The sequence below is a fragment of the Schistocerca serialis genome, chromosome 6 (assembly GCF_023864345.2).
Source record: "Schistocerca serialis cubense isolate TAMUIC-IGC-003099 chromosome 6, iqSchSeri2.2, whole genome shotgun sequence".
Taxonomy (NCBI): domain Eukaryota; kingdom Metazoa; phylum Arthropoda; class Insecta; order Orthoptera; family Acrididae; genus Schistocerca; species Schistocerca serialis.
Window position 1 is genome coordinate 131996433 of NC_064643.1, and position 19614 is coordinate 132016046.

At 44.7% G+C, this 19614-nt stretch overlaps 1 protein-coding gene across 2 annotated transcripts in view; it reads left to right on the forward strand.

Annotated features, from left to right (window-relative positions):
• Positions 1–19614, forward strand: part of LOC126484102 (methyl farnesoate epoxidase-like) — a 153672-nt gene that overhangs the window by 91469 nt on the left and 42589 nt on the right. For both annotated transcript variants that reach the window (XM_050107479.1, XM_050107478.1), the window contains exons 4-5: positions 10024–10178; positions 12181–12426. In XM_050107479.1, the coding sequence (XP_049963436.1) occupies positions 10024–10178; positions 12181–12426 (401 nt within the window). The remainder of the gene's footprint in view (positions 1–10023; positions 10179–12180; positions 12427–19614) is intronic.

Sequence of the window (19614 nt, forward strand, 5' to 3'; positions counted from 1 at the left end):
GTCGTCGAAGCACCATACCATGGCCCTCACGTTCACTGGATCTGACGTCCCCGGATTTCTTTCTGTGGGGACAGTTGGAGGACATTTGCCATCGTGATCCACCGACAATGCCTGACAACATGCGTCACCGCATTGTCAATGCATGTGCGAACATTACGGAAGGCAAACTACTCGCTGTTGAGAGGAATGTCGTTACACGTATTGCCAAATGCATTGAGGTTGACGGACATCATTTTGAGCATTTATTGCGTTAATGTGGTATTTACAGGTAATCACGCTGTAACAGCATGCGTTCTCAGAAATGATACGTTCACAAAGGTACATGTATCACATTGGAACAACCGAAATAAAATGTTCAAACGTACCTACGTTCTGTATTTTAATTTAAAAAACCTACCTGTTAGCAACTGTTTGTCTAAAATTGTGAGCCATATGTTTGTGACTGCTACAGCGCCATCTGTCACAAAGCGAAAAAAGTGGTCCAACTAAAACATTCATATTTATTTACGTAGAACACGAATATGTAATAAAAAGTGGGGGTTCATATTAAAAAAAATAGCAGTTCATATCCGTTTGACCTATGGCAGCGCCATCTAGCGGGCCAACCATAGCGCCATCTGGTTTCCCCCTTCAAGCTAGACAAGTTTCGTCCTTTGTACTTTTTCCGTTTGACGCTTATTTCGTGAGATATTTGGCCCGGCCACGATCAATGGACCACCCTGTATATACTGGCGTCCAAAACATAAGGACGAAAGTAACTTTCGCATGGCGGTTAATAGCCAAGTAACATAACTTGATGAAACTTGGATTACATGTAGAAAGACCTTCTGCAGTTAGTATAGACGGCAACTGAAAAAAATATGCAGTGAGGCGAACAGAAGTGACACTTTTATTCAAAGACAATAATTACACTGAAGTTACCACAATTCATGATGGTGCTACAGGCTTTGCAAAAGGAGCAACATGCTTCTTAATAGGGTGTGTGGTCACCACTGACATCAATTCATGCTCTGCAACGTTCTACCATGCTGGTAAGAAGGTCTTGTGGTAGGGCACTCTATTCCTCCGCCAGCATAGTTGGAAACTCCTGGATGGTCGCTGTTATATGTGGATGTACTGCTACATGTCTTCCCAACACGTCCCATACATACTCAAGGGGAAATGGGAAGGGCACTCAATCCGTTGCATATCCTCTCATTCTAAGAGCTCCTGTCTATTCCTCCGCCAGCATAGTTGGAAACTCCTGGATGGTCGCTGGTATATGTGGATGTACTGCTACATGTCTTCCCAACACGTCCCATACATACTCAAGGGGAAATGGGAAGGACACTCAATCCGTTGCATTTCCTCTCATTCTAAGAGCTCCTGTCTATTCCTCCGCCAGCATAGTTGGAAACTCCTGGATGGTCGCTGTTATATGTGGATGTACTGCTACATGTCTTCCCAACACGTCCCATACATACTCAAGGGGAAATGGGAAGGACACTCAATCCATTGCATATCCTCCCATTCTAAGAGCTCCTGTCTATTCCTCCGCCAGCATAGGTGGAAACTCCTGGATGGTCGCTGTTATATGTGGATGTGCTGCTACATGTCTTCCCAACACGCCCCATACATACTCAAGGGGAAATGGGAAGGACACTCAATCCGTTGCATATCCTCTCATTCTAAGAGCTCCTGAACCTTCGCAGTCGGATGCGGCCGTGCACTGTCGCCACATGCATACCTTATAAGACACATATTGGGTAGGAGTACAATGTCAGAGTAACACTGACCAGCGAGTATATTGTGTACAAAGATTTTGCTGCTAGTACACCCATGCAACATCACACCTCCCCATGCCATTGCATTTGGACTATGGAAACAACAATGTTCCTCAGTGGGCTGTGTGTTCTCTCCTCTCGTCATCTGAGGCTACGTCCAGCATTCTTGATCATGTTGGTGGTCGAGGTGCTATTCTGTGTGGAGGCATGATGTTGCGTCGGTGTAATGACCAGATCTTTGAGCACATACACTCATCAGTCAGTGTTACTGTCACATAGTGCTTCTTCCCTATATGCATCTTTTCAGTGTTGTATTCAGCCCTAATGTGATTCTTATCTATGGTAATGCATGCCCGCATTGGACAGTGCAGGTGGAAGAGAACTAGGAACGAAAGGATATTTAGCAGATGGACTGGCCTTCCCATCCCCCAACTTAAATCCCATTGGGCACATGTGGGTTGCGTTGGGGCAATGTATTGCAGCATGTCTATATGCTCCAATGACTATCTGGCAGTTGTCAATGCCGCTGGTGCAGGAATAGAACGCCCTACCACAAAAACTTTTTACCAGTCTCATGGCCAACATGTGAGACGTTGCAGAGCATGCATTACTGTCAGTAGTGATCACAAACCCTATTAAATATCATGTACCACCCCTTGCAACGCCCAGGGGATCACCATGAATTGTGGTGACTTGAGTGTAATTATTACTGTCTTTGAATATTCTGTTCATCTCTTTATGCACTGCTTTCAGTTTTCTTCTCTACTGTACTGTACAGTTCTTTCTACACTAGGTCCGAGTTTCATCGCTGACTTACCTGGCAGTTAGCCGCCATGCAAAAGTTACTTTCGTCCTTAAGTTTTCGCTCACCAGTGTACTTAACTTTCCTACAGCGTCACGTGACTGCAGCGCCAGCAGGTGGCATTCAGCTTAGTGATGGGGAAAATTTCATAATGTTTTGGCTCATCTGTGTGTGGACACTGCGAGGAAAAATTGTCAACCTACTTTTCTCTTCCAAGTGCTTACTGAGCCCTTTTACTTGGCCTAACATCTATTATCATTTTCTCATGATGCCTGTGCATCATGATGATAGCTTATAGGTTGCGCAGTCTTCTTGAAATAAAGGCTCTTTAAATGTACTCGACAGAATTTCCCGAGAACTACGTTCTCTTTCTTCCAAGGATTCCCATATAAGTTACCCAAACTTTTCTGCTACACTTCCACTTTGACTCTGCCAACCTATAATGATGCTAGCAGTGTGTCTCTGAAATCGTTTCATGTCTGTTGTGATGCATGTTGATAAGGACTCCAAACGCTGGACAAAACTTCAGTATTGGAGCAGTAGCGACGTGTATGGGATTTCCTTACAGATGCACTGCAGGTTCCCAGAATCCTTCCTACGGACGTAGGTCTTGCATTGGCGTAGGTTACACTAATTTTTGTGTGACTGTCACATTCCGTATCGCTTGTTAAAGGACAGTGAGAATTTAGTAGAGCTGTTCCTTTTTATAGGATTAGAACTTCGTAACGATATTCTTACTTTGCTAAATATTAGGTTTGTGCATAAGATCATAACTTTGTTTACAAGTTTAATATACACAACAAATACACATAACAGAGAGTTTAGTCATCAACAATATACTCTCCTTTACTATTTACAACAGTCTGCAAACACTGAGATAACGTTTCGATGCTGCAGCTGTAGAAGTCACGTGACTAGGAGAACTCGTCAAGCCATGCTCTTAGCGCATTTTCATCTGGAAAGCAAGTTTCTTGAAGGTTGTTCGACCGAGACCAGAAAAGGTGAAAATCTGAGGGCTCAAGATCAGATGAATAAGGTGTGTGCACCTTACAATCCAATTACTGTGTAATACTCTTTGCCAGTCTAGCGCAATGAGGGTCCGCGTTACAGCCAAGTAGCATCACTACTTGTTCTTGGACTGCATCTGCAAGACATCTCAGTTGTTGACAGTAAATGTCGGCAATGATGGTTACACCTTGGGGAAGCACTTCACAGTACAACACATCGTCGCTCACCACATGCATAACATTATCTTTTGTGGATGTGCACAAGTACAGTGAGTTGCTGCTTAATTTGGACTCTACCATTCCTTTATTTTCTTTATGTCAGCATAAGGATATCATTAATCATTGCCAGTAACGGTATAGGATAGTGACTGTCGCTGTGTGCAAGAGCCAATTGATGACGAGTAAGCGAAGGTGCAGCCGCTGATTTTTGTTATTTGGGCTTAGAGGATGCGGTACCCATAACCCGATTATTGAACTTTACCCTCTACATGCGAGGGTCTCATTATGGTGGAATGGCCACAGCTCATCACATTTTCCAGTTCTTGTGTACACTGACGAGGGTAATTGTGCTGTCATGCGTTTAAATAACCCTCATCAAACCCCAAAGCACTTGCTGAATGTGGAGAGTTAACCATGAAAAAATTTTCTTGCCGTGCTCTGTCCAACGCCATTATCCCTCACACTGTGCAAACGTTTCTGACAGCCTCCGCTGCTGTCACCCCTGTACTGAACTCAAGCAGAAGAATATGTGGGAAATATTCAGATTTCTCCACTTGTCACTCCATTTTCTAGCGTTCACAGCCGCACCCACATTCTCCAAATGACAAAATGACAATATGTAAACTAAAATATCAACAGTGAACTAAAAATAAGGTATGACAACCGATAGATAAACTCACAGCTACTGGAATAACGACGTGCAAAGCAAAAACGGTGCGAACTTACGCAGCAACCAACATGATTACATTTTAACTGTGAAAAATGCTCCTGCTTCACAAATGGTTTATTATACCAACCGGTTTCTATTAACGCGTAATAATGCGTGCATGTGTTCACCACGAAACCATGGACCTAAGTACCAGTTTGCAATATAGCGTATAATATCATCCTACTGGGAGGTGTTCAGGTATTTACTTTAAACATACTCTCAGTCCAAGAGGGAATACTGAAAACTAGCTTACAACTAATGACGGACAATAGAGATGGTACAAATTAAATCCGACTCCTCAGCAATTTGAGGAACACAGAAAGATGTCAAACGGAATAAAACAATGCGTCTGGAATACGAGAATCAGGTACGAGGCTCTGTTGTGTAGAGGGATACGAATCCCATAAACTGTGAATCACGTGTTCCATACCCTGAGCTTCGGAAAGCAAAATCGCAGAAAATATTCCTTAGGTCTCAGCTAGAGAAGTCAATTATTATTATTATTATTATTATTATTATTATTTTTTTGGCTTGGGAGCATTCAGACTTCATGCTGATATAAACAATAGACGAGCAGAGCACACGGGATGTATATCTAACACAGAGATATTTCAGGTGAAAGATGTTACGGCAGACACGAGGAAATAGTAAAGACGCTACAGTGTTGTGTACTGTACTCAATGGTGCCCATTAGCATCGCACCAAGTGCTGATTGTTCCAAAAGCAATCTGGTAACTTTCGTTCTCCTCAGAAGCTACGCACGTGGATATGTCCATCGTCACGCTGTATGCAGAACCAGGGCTCATATGAATAGTCCGCGTGGTGTCACTTGTGTGTACAGTGTTGTTGCTGGGCGCACCACTGCCAGTACACCTCTCTCTGCTGTTCTGTCCGCACACTGACAGTCTGTGTTGTCCAGTCCATGTTATGCCGTCTGTGTGGTTTCTTGTCTTGCTAGAAACAAGTCCACTTCCTGACTAGAGGTGTGTGTGACTTGGGTACACAACCCGGCATGGCCGAGCAAACGATGTCTTTGCCCTTACAAGCGCTAGTCATGTGGGGCCGTAGAGGCCATGCACGCCATTAAGGAATGGCTGTCCTCAACTCACTGATTCCAAATCCTACTGACAGTCGTGGGATCCTGATGCGAGCAGCAATATCACAGTCTCCACAAGAAGTTTTCTGTGTAATCTATCCTCATACACAAAATGCTTATATTGCTACCCCTACTAATTTTTTGGCTGTGCTCAAATGCTGATCATTTGTAAAGAGTTACTTTTGCAGCGCATGCGTCTCGGTAGATGTAACTGTAGCAGATTAGCAAAGAAGCACCGCGTGATATTGTTCCCTAGCAGATTTCTCACCTGCGGATCTTCTGTCCCAGGCGTCGGACTTCTTTTCTTACAACAAGTGTTTCATCGCCTAGTAAGGGATTTATAAAAGTGGACAGTAAGGAAGCTATAATCAGTGAAACTTGGAATAATCTGGAAAAATATATATTAAAAATAAACACATAAGTGAAACCGTGTCACAAGTTTCCATAGATTATCTCTCACAGAACGTAGCTATTGGACGAGCTATAGACTCTCTGTGTGACAAGTTGAAAGTACTCAAGCTCACACAACAAAACTGTCTTCAGAGTAAAGACCAGTCTCCAGAGAGAGCACAGCAATGAAATAACGGGTGTCACTATAACAGAAGAAACTAACAATTGGTCCACGCTTATGACACGAGTAAAACTAGTCGGCAAAAACAGCTTATGACGCTACTGTCGATCTGCAGGACCAGTAGCCCGCATCTCGTGGTCGTGCGGTAGCGTTCTCGCTTCCCACGCTCGGGTTCCCGGGTTCGATTCCCGGCGGGGTCAGGGATTTTCTCTGCCTCGTGATGGCTGGGTGTTGTGTGATGTCGTTCGGTTTAAGTAGTTCTAAGTTCTAGGGGACTGATGACCATAGATGTTCAGTACCATAGTGCTCAGAGCCATTTGAACCATTTTTTGCAGGACCAGTATCTTGGTTCGCTGACATAGCTGTAATACAGCCGTAACCATTAAGATTGCGATGTGATTAATAACTTCAAACATCACGAGTGGCTCGCGGATGGCTAACCTAGGCTGTTACCAAGGTAATGGGAAGCACTAACCATTAAATGGCGATAAGTGCCGTGCACTAAAAATCGCATTGTTGTACTCCTGTAGAAACTGCACCGGAATAGGCTGGAGAGCTGCTCCATCATGTAGCAGACTCGGTCCATGAGCTACGGTACACCTCCACGGTACACGTAAAGGTCCTTGTAGCCAACCTAACACGGGTGAGAGGTGGAACCGTTCCTGCTGCCCTGGTCGCCTGGAGTGGTCGATTTCCGGCCCTCAAGATGAATGACCTGAACTGGCGCGAATTCTCAGAACGCGGGAGAACGGCGTGTCCTCCCAGCACCCCGTGGCTTCAACGATGATTCGAAATAACGGCCAGAAAACCAAGCTAGATTTCGCCATCTTGGGTGTTTTCTATATTAATTAAATGTCGAATGTTAAATTTGTCCTGTCCCTCCAACCGATGCTAATCTATGTAGACAATACCTCAGTAATCTCTGCAGACTTGGCAAAATTAATTTAGTAGGACCAATTCGTTACATGTTTGATGAATTGTTAATTAATTTACCGACTGGTTTGAGTTAGGTATCAGTTTACTCGGAATTTTATGTGGAGTTCGAATCTGTGACCAGACTTAAAGGATTAGTTTTCTTACTCCCTCTTCCTTTGTGGCGATGACTGGTCTGGACAGATGCTACGGCACTGCCACTTGCGTTTTCTGCTTCAAAATGTCACTGCATTAAACTTCCGTTAACAGGAACAAACTGTAGGAAACAGTCCTTAACGAGATAGGAAGCAGAAGAGGTCATATGGACGTTTGGCCGAAATTCGTTCCAAGGGAGGCACACAAAGTTGAAGGCTGAGATAAAAGACCTGTAACAGTGTAGATTTCAGAGATTCAAAAGCAGAGATGGGGACACACCAGGCAGGAAAAAATTTTCTGCCCGTACTAGTGATTCAGTTCGTCACTCAAGAGAGCAGCGACCTGGGGCAAAGTCAAATAGTAGCGACAGTGCCTTTCGTACAGCCAGATACACGTCTTCCAGTAGGGGATGAAGGGTCACTCGCAGAACTGCAGACGTGCCTCGGCTGAAAGCGTTGTGGAAGGATGGCTGGTCCCACTAGGCGATCGCCAACAATCCCCGCCCACGCACTGAGGCTGAACTGGTGCAGATGGTTCGCTGCCACCATATCATGGGAACTCTCCATATGCATTAAGTCGGTATTGTGAATGGCGACGATCAGCCCTCATAAAGGTTGGATGCCAGAAATCCCAACACTGTGGTGGCCTGCCTCCGTGTCCTGAATGGTACCTCCTGGGGAGCGGACCGAGTGGTCCTTCTCCGCCTCTATCGCGCCTTAGTGCGCTCGAAATTGGACTGTGGAAGCATAGTTTACTCCTCCGCTCGGCCGTCTATTCTTCGGCGTCTCTGTCCACCACCGTGGATTACGTTTAGCGTTTCGAGCTTTTTACACCAGCCCTGTGGAAAGCCTTTATGCTGGGGCTGCTGAACCTCCACTGTCCAATCGGCGAGCTGTCTTTCTGAGTCGTTATGCACGCCATCTGTCTTCCATGCCTGCTAATGCGGCCCATGACATTTTTTTCGACGCCTCCTTGGATTTAGGGTATGCAGGCCGCCCTTCCTCTCTACTACCACCGGGAGTCCGCTTCCGTCAACTGCTCCATTCTCTTTCCATCCACTTTCCTTAAACCTTCTTGACAACTTGGGGCACAGCACCGCCTTGGCTCCGGCCACGGACCAGCCTGCTCCGTGACCTTTGCCAGTTTCCCAAGGATGGTACCCCTTCTCTTGTTTATCGTCGGGCATTTGCTGCTGTATGCGCGCAAATGAAGGATGTCACATTTATTTAAACTGATGGCTCGAAAACATCATTTGGTGTTGGGAGTGCCTATATTGTTGGCGACACCCCTAATCGATTTCGGCTTCCTGACCAGTGTTCGGTTTTTACTGCGGAGCTTTACGCTGTTCTCCAGGCTGTCCAATACATCCGTCGCCATCAGCGGATAAAGTATATTACATGCTCGGATTCGCTCAGCTCTCTCCTCAGTCTCCAAGGTCTCTCCCCTGTCCACCCCTCTGGTCCACCGGATTCAGGACTGCCTCCACTGGGGGGGGGGGGGGGCGTCTCTGTGGCGTTCCTCTGGATTCCAGGACATGTTGGTATCTGTGGAAACGAGGCGGCCGATATAGCGGCCAAGGCTGCAGTCTCTCTTCTTCAGCCTGCTGTTCGCATGGTTCCCTTCGCCGATCTACGGAGTGTTTTATGTCGTCTTGTTGCTCTTTTATGGCACGCACGTTGGTCGACACTTCCCAATAATAAATTGCGGGACGTGAAAGCTCTTCCCTGTGGTTGGACCTCTTCCTCCCGAACTCGTCGTCGGGAGGAGGTAATTTTAATTAGACTCCGTATAGGGCACTGTCTTTTTAGCCATCGACATCTTTTAAGTGGCGATCCTCCCCCGCTTTGTCCCCACTGCTCTCAAGTGTGGACGGTGAGACACCTTTTACTCGAGTGCCCCTATTTTACTTCGTTACGTGCCCGTCTACAGCTGTCGCCCGATATATCTTCCATTTTAGCAGATGACACGCGCTCAGCCGATCGCGTTCTCGAGTTTATTAGTGTCGGTGAGATGACGTCTGTCATTTGAAGCTCTTTTTGTGGACACACAGCCCCCCTTTTATAGTGGTTTTTTAAGCTTTCCTTCTGTTTTTATTTTCCCCATTTTTTTGAGTTTCGCTCCCATTGCTGCTGGTTTCCAATTTGGTTTTCTTACCATTTCCTAAGTCACAGACCGGGTGCTAATGACCGTAGCACTTTTGCGCCCTAAAACCATAACAAAAAAAACTGCGATGGCCTGTGCGATGAACCAGCGACAAATCCGTCTACGAAGGGACAAGTCCATGGCTGATATGGCCTGTACGCAGTATAAGTGATATGGCAGTTGCAGTTGTGGAGAAAGTTTCATACAGTCTGGCTGACCCCACGCTGGTGGGCCACCTGCCCGTCGCTGATACCGAGGTCACAGTCAAAGATCTTTTATCTCCACCTCGCTTGGAAAGCATTTCTGGCTACATGTCCATATGATTTCTTGGCTTCATTTCGTCTAAGGGATATTTTCCTGCCGTTTGTTCTCCATTAACAAAATAATCCTGTATATCCCTGCATATAGTGCACCTGATGCCAATATGAGGTTTGTTGCATGTCACTTTCATGGGGCTGCAATTTTAATGGCCGATAGTGTACTGTACAAAGCCAGACAAACAAATATGTAGACATTACTGAAAATGGTGGAGGTAAATCATGGATGCTGATCAGCTATTGTCTAGAAGTGTTTACAGTTTTTCTAAGGTGTAAACGCATGTAGAGATCATAATGGGTAATCACTGTGCGTCGGTCCACAACAACAGGTATGCTTTTCAACGACGGTCCGGCTTGGGTGCAGCAGCGGCGCTTTACTCTGCGCCACCTGCGGGACTTCGGCTTCGGCAAGCTCAGCATGGAGGGCCGCATCCTGGAGGAGGTCGAGGACCTGCTGTCTTCCATCCGCAACAACACTGTTGAGGTCAGTCGGCCCTTCCTCATGCCTAGAACTGTAAAACTATCGTAGGCTTCTGTGGACTTTCATAAGTAATCGTAGAGTTGCAGGTTCGCAGGAGAGCTTCTGTGAAGTTTGGAAGGTAGGAGGCGAGGTACTGGCAGAAGTGAAGCTGTGAGGGCGGGGCGTGAGTCGTGCTTGAGTGGCTCAGACGGTAGAGCACTTGCCCACGAAATGTAAAGGTCCAGAGTTCGAGTCTCGTTCCGGCACACAGTTATAATCGGCCAAGAAGTTTCATATCAGCGCACACTCTGCTGTAGAATGTGTAAGACGTCGTGGTCTCCTTCATTGCTTACAAATTCCGCCCTCACAATCATATTCCGCACATCAAGACGCTTCATTCGAACCCAAACTCGATAAGATAAAGTCAATGTTGTATGAATTCATGTAAATGATACGCAAATAACTAATAAATCGCAAGTGCGAACCGTGGTTGAAATACTCGAGGCTGGCGTACACACACACATTCAAGACACGACGATCACAGAAGCTTTTAGTTCGGGAGAAGCAAACACCGCACGCCAAGACGCCGGTCCCTTCAGAGGTTTCGCAGGGAGCTATTTACTTCGGACAGCGTTTGCCCGAGTGAAAGGAGGAACGGCCTCGTGTTTTGCTTAAAAGCAAATTCCACTACATTGTGTGGGAGCGCCCAGCCTACGCATTCTTTACAAATAGCACGCAGTTTCAGAGAATTTCACAGGGAGACAGCAAACGCCAAACGACGATGCTACAGATTTCCGGATTGGTCGCCTTAAACGAAACGTCATTCTCCCGTTTTAGAAGAGCAATGCTGATTGTCAGACGATATTTCTGACTCCTTGAGCTGAAGGAGTAATGGAAGAGACTGAAAGATATACCCCTTCACGTCTGGCGTGGAGAGGGGCCGTTCTGTTGTCGCTCTTGGAGCTAGAACACATAACGAGAGCGTGTGCACTCGTACGTGTACTCAAAGAGCGAGGAACAAGTCTCTCCTCAGTACTTCACTGGGAGAGCACCTCTGTCGAGAGCGAATCAGAGTGCGACTCTATATTGAGTCCTTGCGATTAAACATTGTCCACTGTGTTGGCCGCCACACTTATAGTGCGGTGTGAACGGACAGAGTTATAGTTAAATGCCTGCGAACGAATTTTTGAGTGACATTCTGGTGGACTGGTTATCCGACCGGTGTACCACGCCAATAGTTAGACTAGGGGCGAATAGGAGTCCTTGACTGCATCAAGGTGTAGGGAGAGTTTGTTTGGCGAAGGTCAGTCCAGATACAACGGGAGTTATCTTATTTGTCAGCAGCGAGCGGCGCAGACAGAAGTCATCGCAGCTTATGGTGTTGTGAGCTACAGCTCTTGCGAGCCCCATATTTCCTCCACAACAATACACTTCACTGCATTTCACACGCGACAGCCTCGACCGTACCTAGAAACATTCTAATGGATAATTATTCAGGTTGAGTAGGCGCGGCTCTCAGCCATTCTGCCAAGTCAATAACAATCTTAAACTTTGTATAGAAATTTCATTAGCGAATCCTGTCCTTACGAGGTAACTGCACATTCCGAAAAGAACCCGGAATTAACGTGTTCAGTTCATAAGTAAAAGTGCCATTGTGATTTCTCAGAATTTTTGCAAAAATAATTAATAATTTTGGTTAGTTTCATATTTTTCTTACACTAACTAACACTACTCCGGTACCCAAGTATCCCACTAGTTACGTACGAAATTTTGTGAATTTTTGTGTCATTTCCTTACAGCGGACGACTCCAGAAGATATTTATTGCTGAAAGTTTTTCAGGCATTTCTCTTTAGAACGTTAGGAGCGTCTGTCTGACTTCTGTAGTAGTGTGGGGGTGGACATTGCATCTTGCAGGAGCCACAGGGTAAAGGGTACATCTCAGATTAATCCGTTGCGCAGAATGACAGAATAGCACCCACACGCTCACAAGTGAAAATCTCATTCTAGACAGGCATTGTTTGGCAGGTGACGGAGCTGTTCCCGGTGCACATGGTGAACATCCTGTGGGCCATCACGGCGGGCGCGCGCTACGAGCGCCACGACGCGCGCCTGCGCCAGCTGATAGACGGCGTCCAGAGGACGTTCCGCTCAGGGAACCCCACCGGCGCCACGCTGGGCCGCATCTTCCCCGTGCTCAGGACCCTCGCCCCCAGGCTCGTGGGCTACGAGCAGGAGGTCCAGTCCAGGAGGGAGCTGTACGGCTTCATACGGGTAAACTGCGTTCCGCAAGCCAAAATTATTCATTCAATTGTATGGCTAGGGCTCCCCGTTCTCGCGTCCGTCGGCCGTCGTAATTCAGTATATTATTTACCACAAAAATTTGTTGATGATGGTGATTGTTGCCGACTTACGTGGTGGGCCTTAATCAAAATATTTCATTCGCTTTTGATTTACAATTGTGGTGTGCGTACTGTAAGACCTTCGGTACCCACACCATCAGATTATTTGACTTGTCGCTCTAACGAAGTATGCGAGTGTTAGCAATATGTCTCGTGGTCTTATCGTGGTTTGTTTATCTTCTGTCGTTAGGTCAGACGATAGAAATGCCACTTGCACGCTTACAGCATCAGATTCACGGTGACCAACTTTAAACAGAACTTGATTAATTTTCACACACATTTATTAAAATAATAAAAATCATAAACCTTACTGAACTTGATTCTGGATGCTATTTACAATTGACAATCTGAAGTTTGTAATGGTACTTGAATTACGTAACCATTATGGTACCTCACATGAACCTCTCGATACCAGTAATATTCTACTGTGTTTCTGTTAACTACTTAACATATTTCTGAGACAACATTCAGATTTGATTTCATTTGTGATACATCGATATGTTTATATTGCAATGATATTATTCTTATGTGTATTCTTTCTTTTGTCACTATGATCTTTGACGTACTTGTAAGTCTGATTTTTGGGCGCGTAAGCGATAATTAGTTAGTTGTTAACTTGTTAGAGAGTCGGACGTTGAGAAAGTCAAGTGTTGGACGTCATGTTGGAAAGATGCATAACGTAGTCCGCTTATAAAATGTGAGGAAGATGATTTCAAGTATGTTTTGTATTGTGAAGTGATGTTTTGTGTGTCACGTGATATTGCAATGAAAGCAATTGAAAGGAAGCGTAACTTAAATTCGGAGTGCTGATTATTCTTTTTACATCACTATTGTGCTAACTTTGAAATATTTAATATCCAAAAATGGTTTGAGAAGCGCATCTACAAAACTTCTGAATATAGCAGAATAAAACCTAGGCCTCTTTGCATCCGAGCTTGGAATCATAATCACCTAGATTTTCAAAGATTGAGCCATGATAATACGAGACCAGCGTGGGAAACACAAAAAGATGAGTGCCTAGTTTTTTCATTATTACATGAAATGACTATTAACTGTGCTCTAATGACACCTGCCACATAATATGACTGATGTTGCCCGAAAATGCAGTATTTAGCAGCGTGAGCAACACTGCAATCGTTATTAAAATTTTGACCTTTGGCGTGGTAGGGTTGTTAGAAGTTCCTTTAGCCTTGGTACTTTAATCTTATTCTTACATATCTGTGATACTTGACAAAAGTGTCTATGCATTTCTCTTCATGGCTATGTACAGGAATATGATAATCTTATTAGGCGCAGACTGAAACTTAACTATAGACCGGTACAGACAAATGCAGACTGACTAGTCGGAGGTCTGTCACTCGTTATAATACCTCGAGCGTTCAGGTATCACTGCGCGAGTGTGATCCGCGAGGAGAAAAGGTTCTACGTTAGCAGCAATCTCATTCGCTGCGTTACATATTAATACGCGGATCGGCAGAAGCAGAATTTGGTCTGTCTCTAAGACAGCGCCATCTCGTAGTGCGGAGATGGACGAGCGCTGCGCCTGCGCTGTTGTGCTTAGCTGGGCGCGCTCTAGTGGGAAAGTTGTGTACGCGCTGACTACGCGGAACTATGTACACAACAACAATTAAATGCTTTTGTGAAGTTCTCTTTTTTTTTAACAATATTAAACTTGAGTGGAAATTATTTTTTACGTTAATGAACGTTAGACTCACTGAATTTTAAAGCATGAAAATATAAATTGAACCATGGAATAAACTTTTCTTGTTAATTTCCTCGGCTAGTCAGTTCACTTTAGAGCAAAAAATCTTTAGTTATTAATTACAATTACGGCCAACACACGTGCTAGACGCTATAGTATTTGTCCTTACCTCCGTTAACCATTGCATTGTAGTCGGAGTCCTGGCTCTGGCTCTCGGCTGTGGTGCTGAAAATAAGACTCTTAAAGCTACGTATTTTCTGCAACGTCGGGCGGCTGTGGAGAAAAATGTATATTATGTTAATAGCGGGGGAGTTTTTCGCTTCCGCTAATTTTTATAAGTTAATATCGCCACGTAGTGGTGTCGTTGGCTGCATCGGCCGCTGCGATTGTTGAACTGTAAATTACTCGAATGCAGGTTAATTCACAGGAAGGCGGACATGAAATCGAAATCACCTCTTACAAATTAAAAGCGCACAATAATATTAAATCAATATGTTATCTGCTTAATTAATACAAATATGCTTACATTTGCCAGCACTCGCAAGATGTCCGTCTACACACAACAAAGACGAGAGAAGAAGTGAAGACGACTAAAAAGTTAAAAAAAAGAGCGTATTTGCGTCTCTTTAGATCATTTTGTTATATTTCTTTGCCCTCGAAACTTACACCCGCCCTCTTTGACAAGGCCGTTGGCAGAATGAGGCTGACTTCTTATGCCGGAAGTCTTCGGCCGCCAATGCTGATTATTTATCAAAATTTAGGCAGTGGCGGGGATCGAACCCGGGACCGAAGACGTTTTGATTATGAATCAAAGACGCTACCCCCTTTTTTTTGTTTTTTTTTTAGACGCTATCCCTTTTTTTTAATTTTTTTATTTTTATTTTTTATATTTTTTTTTATATTTTAGACGCTACCCCCTTTTTGGACCACTTATTTCCCTTAAAATGCTTCTTAGGACTAAGTGCCACCGCCACTTGTCATCCTATAACAAAAAAAATCTGATCCACTTCAGGCGTTGGCTCCTGAGTAAACCCACCCCAGAGAGCTGCCTATAGACCAGGGGAAGTATGGGAATCAAGTAGACCACGGGTAATTTTTTTTGTTTTTTTGCTCGATTAACTGATTGATTGATTTGGGGGAGGAGACCAAACAGCGAGGTCATCGGTCCCGTCTGATTAGGTAAGAATGGTGAAGGAAATCTCCCGTGCCCTTTCAAAGGAACCATCCCGTCAGTTACCTGAAGCGATTTAGGGAAATCAGGGAAAACTTAAATCAGGATGGCCGGACGCAGGTTTGAACCGTCGTCCTCCCAAATGCGAGTCCAGTGTTCTAGCCACTGCGGCACCTCGCTCGGTCGATAATGCTCGACCTCATAAGGTTGATCTTTTCTTGGAAGATATTGCACGCATGGCGCGGCCTGCTCGCTCTCCCGATTTGAATTCCATGGAGCATGTCTGGGATGCACTAGGGAGACGAGTTGCATCCACCAACCACTCTCCAAGACTTGCGAGCAGCCCTGCAGAAAGAATGGGCGTTATTGCCCCAACATGAGATTGATGACATCATTCACAGCATACCCCGTCGTTTGTCAGGCCTTTACTGCAACCAGAAGTGGTCACGCTCCGTACTGAGCACATTAACCAGTTGTCAGAATGTATGAGCAAATCAATTAAGTTGAAAAAACGCGGAACATTTTTGCTTGCTGTTATGCACGTTGCAGTTATTTACTTTCTGTTTTCTTTACACTGTTTCTACCTCACTATCAACTGTTTACTTTGTTTTGCGGTAAAATAGACACAACCTTGCAAAATTTCCGTTTATTGCTTTAGTTTTAGACACCAGCGTACATGTACCGGTACTGTTGTTGCCAAGAATGTAGGGTGCCCAACTTTCATAGTTGGTAGTGTGGACCAAAACAAGAAAAAAGTCAAGGAAACATGGGCTCTAAAATGCACACCTGAGGAACTTTGAGCAATTGTTCATGTTCGCTTCTGTGAACCACGCCTCAATTGAAAAAACGCTCGTAGCTCTTAAGATTTTAGGTCTCAGGTTTACTAGACATTTTTTCTTGTTTTGGTCCATATTACCACTTCTGAGGGTTACCTAACCTACAATCTTAGCAACAACAATACCGGTACCTGTATTCCATTGTCAGAGGTATCAGAACGGTTTTCGCTTATAACTTCGACTCTATTGTTTCCGATAAAAGGGCCCTTACCTCAAATTTGTACATTTATCCTTCTCCACCATCCTTGAGGTTTGTAACGTGTCCCATCTACAATCTCTAGAAGTGTGTAACACGAATTGTGAAATGTTAGGACTACAGGTACAGATATTGTAATCATACCCACTTCATTGTGTTAGTTGTGTTTTCTGTGTCTGACGGTCTTCCCAAAACCCGACACATAATTTACTACCTGACGTTTTCTGCACAGTCATAACTGCTTCTGCCTGTATAAACATTTTGCGTCAATCTGTATAAACATTTTGCAAGCAGGCGTCCAAACTTTAATACCCGACCTGCTGCGCAGGCTTACTTGTGCCTTGCGTACTTTGAGGTACTAGACAACATAAAAACGTACTACTCGTAATATCTATAATTACTCGTTTTAGTCTGCAAATGAAGTAAATACTGATACAATGTTGTTCATTACAGTGTCATTAGTCACCAATAAAAATATCTGCACTTACAGCACTAACCTCCAGTACACACAGGGTGATCAGAAACAGTCTGAAAAGCTTATAAGCGAGTAGCAGGCTAGGTTATGCTCACAAATAACTGTTGGAGAAAAAATTCGATGCATCGCGCCATTTCCGTTTTAACTAGCATCAGGTCGCTTGCGCAAATTCCAGCGCTTGCATCCACTAAAATACGGTAATCCACAGACACCTGAGGGTCCGTGAGTTACCACTTGTTAAAACTCTCATGTCCGTCCCCGGTAGCTGAATGGTCAGCGGTTCGAATTGTCAATCCTCTGGACCCGGGTTCGATTCCCGGCTGAGTCGGGGAATTTTCTCCGCCCAGGGACTGGCTGTTGTGCTGTCATCATCATCATCATATCATCCTCATCGACTGCGGGTCGCCGAAGTGGCGTCAAATTGAAAGGCCGGCACCCGGCGAACGGTCTGCCCGACGGGGGCCCTAGCCATACGATTAAACAAAAAACTCTGTTCATCAGTTACAGTGTGCCTTCTTCGGAGGTGATAAATTTCAGGTGGGAGAGCAGAAGCTACAGTTTCAGGAAACCAAATGAAGAACAAGCCTGGCGGTACTGCCTCTCACAGGCTGCGTGAATTTGCGGGCGCAACAACCGATTAGCTAACTTCAGCTAACTGAATCGGAAACGGCGCAACGTATCGAATTTTGTCTTAACAGTTATTTCTCAACACGAACTACCCTGCAACAGCCCTACAAGTTTTTCAGATCGTTCCTTACTACCCATTCTATAGACGCACGAATCAAGTAACGAAAACGTGACGTGGAAGCCAAAAGGCAGTACCATTACACATAGCGAAAAATCGGGAGCATCAACGAAACGCAGATCGAAAACATCAATTGACGTATATAGTTCGACTTAAATTCCTGAGACCTATAAAATAGCCAAAAAAACGATGGCAATACAAAAATCGATGTCAATACACCTAGTCAAAAGTAGCGGCAATCAATGAAATGCGGTATCGAAATAAAACAAAGTATTAATAAACTAACGTCACTATAAGGCACAAACTGAGACCCGATCTCTCAAAGCAAGTAACACACCTGACAAGAGCGCTATATTCGAAAGGATCATGTATTCATCAATAATTCCAAGTTCATGTTAATTGTAGTAACTGTTTTCGTTCGTTACTACGGCAGCCAGAGACAATGTTTAATCTGTGGCTGGTGAATGATGTTTTCCGCTAAAACAGTAGTACGTAACGACTCAATGCTGCCGGGAGGTATCGCAGGCTCAAGTTGACTCGGAGTAATGAAGAGTGTGCAGTGCGTAGTAGTATCGCTTTTCACACTCTCGCTCTGCGATTTGCGGATAGTTCCTGCGAAGAACCGCGGTCGCTTACCCACTGTGTGAGCCAGGATTTCTACAATTTTAACATCCTAGTCATTACGCAAGATACGAGATGGAGAAAGTGCGGTGCGTCCCAAAAGTCCTCATACCCTCTTGACTTTGAGCAACAGGGAAAATATGTATTTGTTTTATTGCCGCTCGCACTTTGAAGCTGACGAAAAGTATTTTTGACAGTGCTGTATAGTTACAGTTGTGCAGTCATGGCTGATGCAAGCGGAAAAAGTTACCCTGATAAGGAGCGATTAGTAACGTGTGTGTTGGTGTATGAACGTCCACAGAGAGGGCAAAAAATGAGACACTTAATGAGTGCGTTTGGAGATAGCCCTGCCTCGTATAGCAACCTTGATTGACTGGGAGCAACAACTATTGTTTCAGGCATTGTCAAAGGCAGGCCCCGCAGTGAAAGTGAGATGAGTGACGGACCGTGGACCGCAGTCGCTTGATCTACTGAGCAATCCACAGAGAAATAAGTTCGTGAAACAGTAGCTCAACTTCAAGTACCGCGGTCAGCAATGCATGACCACATAAAATATTTCAAAATGAAAGGGTTGAGACCGATGTTTGTGAGCAAATTGTCTGGCAATGACATGGAGCAGTGAGCTGCACTCTTCCGTGCTTTGTTGACACATTTACCAAGCATCATGTCTGGCTCAAGAGCGTTATTTTCTTAAGAACGTGCCATACATCGCAGTTCGCAAAAGTGGAGTGCGGTATTCTGATTTACAGAAAATCTGCATTATGTGCGAGAGTTGGCAAGGAATCCGCCTCGTGTTTATGATAAGGGCTGAGATGTCATCACGATATCTGCTCGGACCGTATTTCTATGAAGGATAATTTTTTTGTGTAGGGTACCTGAATGGGACTTCTTATTTCAACATGTTGCAAACAGGGTTACATCACCTTGATCTTGGATCACGTGCAGTGACAGTAGGACCGAGCTTCAGTGTACTTTGCTATTCAGTTGCATGAGTTCCTTGATGAACAATCTCCAGGGTGCTTGAGCCCCATCGAAATGTACACCATGAAGTCCGGACCTCACCACTTCAGGAATTTCATTATGGGAATTGGTCAAGTCCAGTGCGGCCCAACGTCAGTACAAGACTAATGAAAAATTGCGCCTAAGTGTTGAAGAAGCCTTTCGAGGCAAAACTCATAAGATGCTCGGCTGGGTGTCAAGCAGTAGGTGGAGTTGAGCAGGTGTCTGTGAATTGCACGTGGATGAGCCTACAGATTCGCTGGATACATGGTTTTTGCATGTAAGTACTCCTATGTACAATAAACTGTTCTGAGT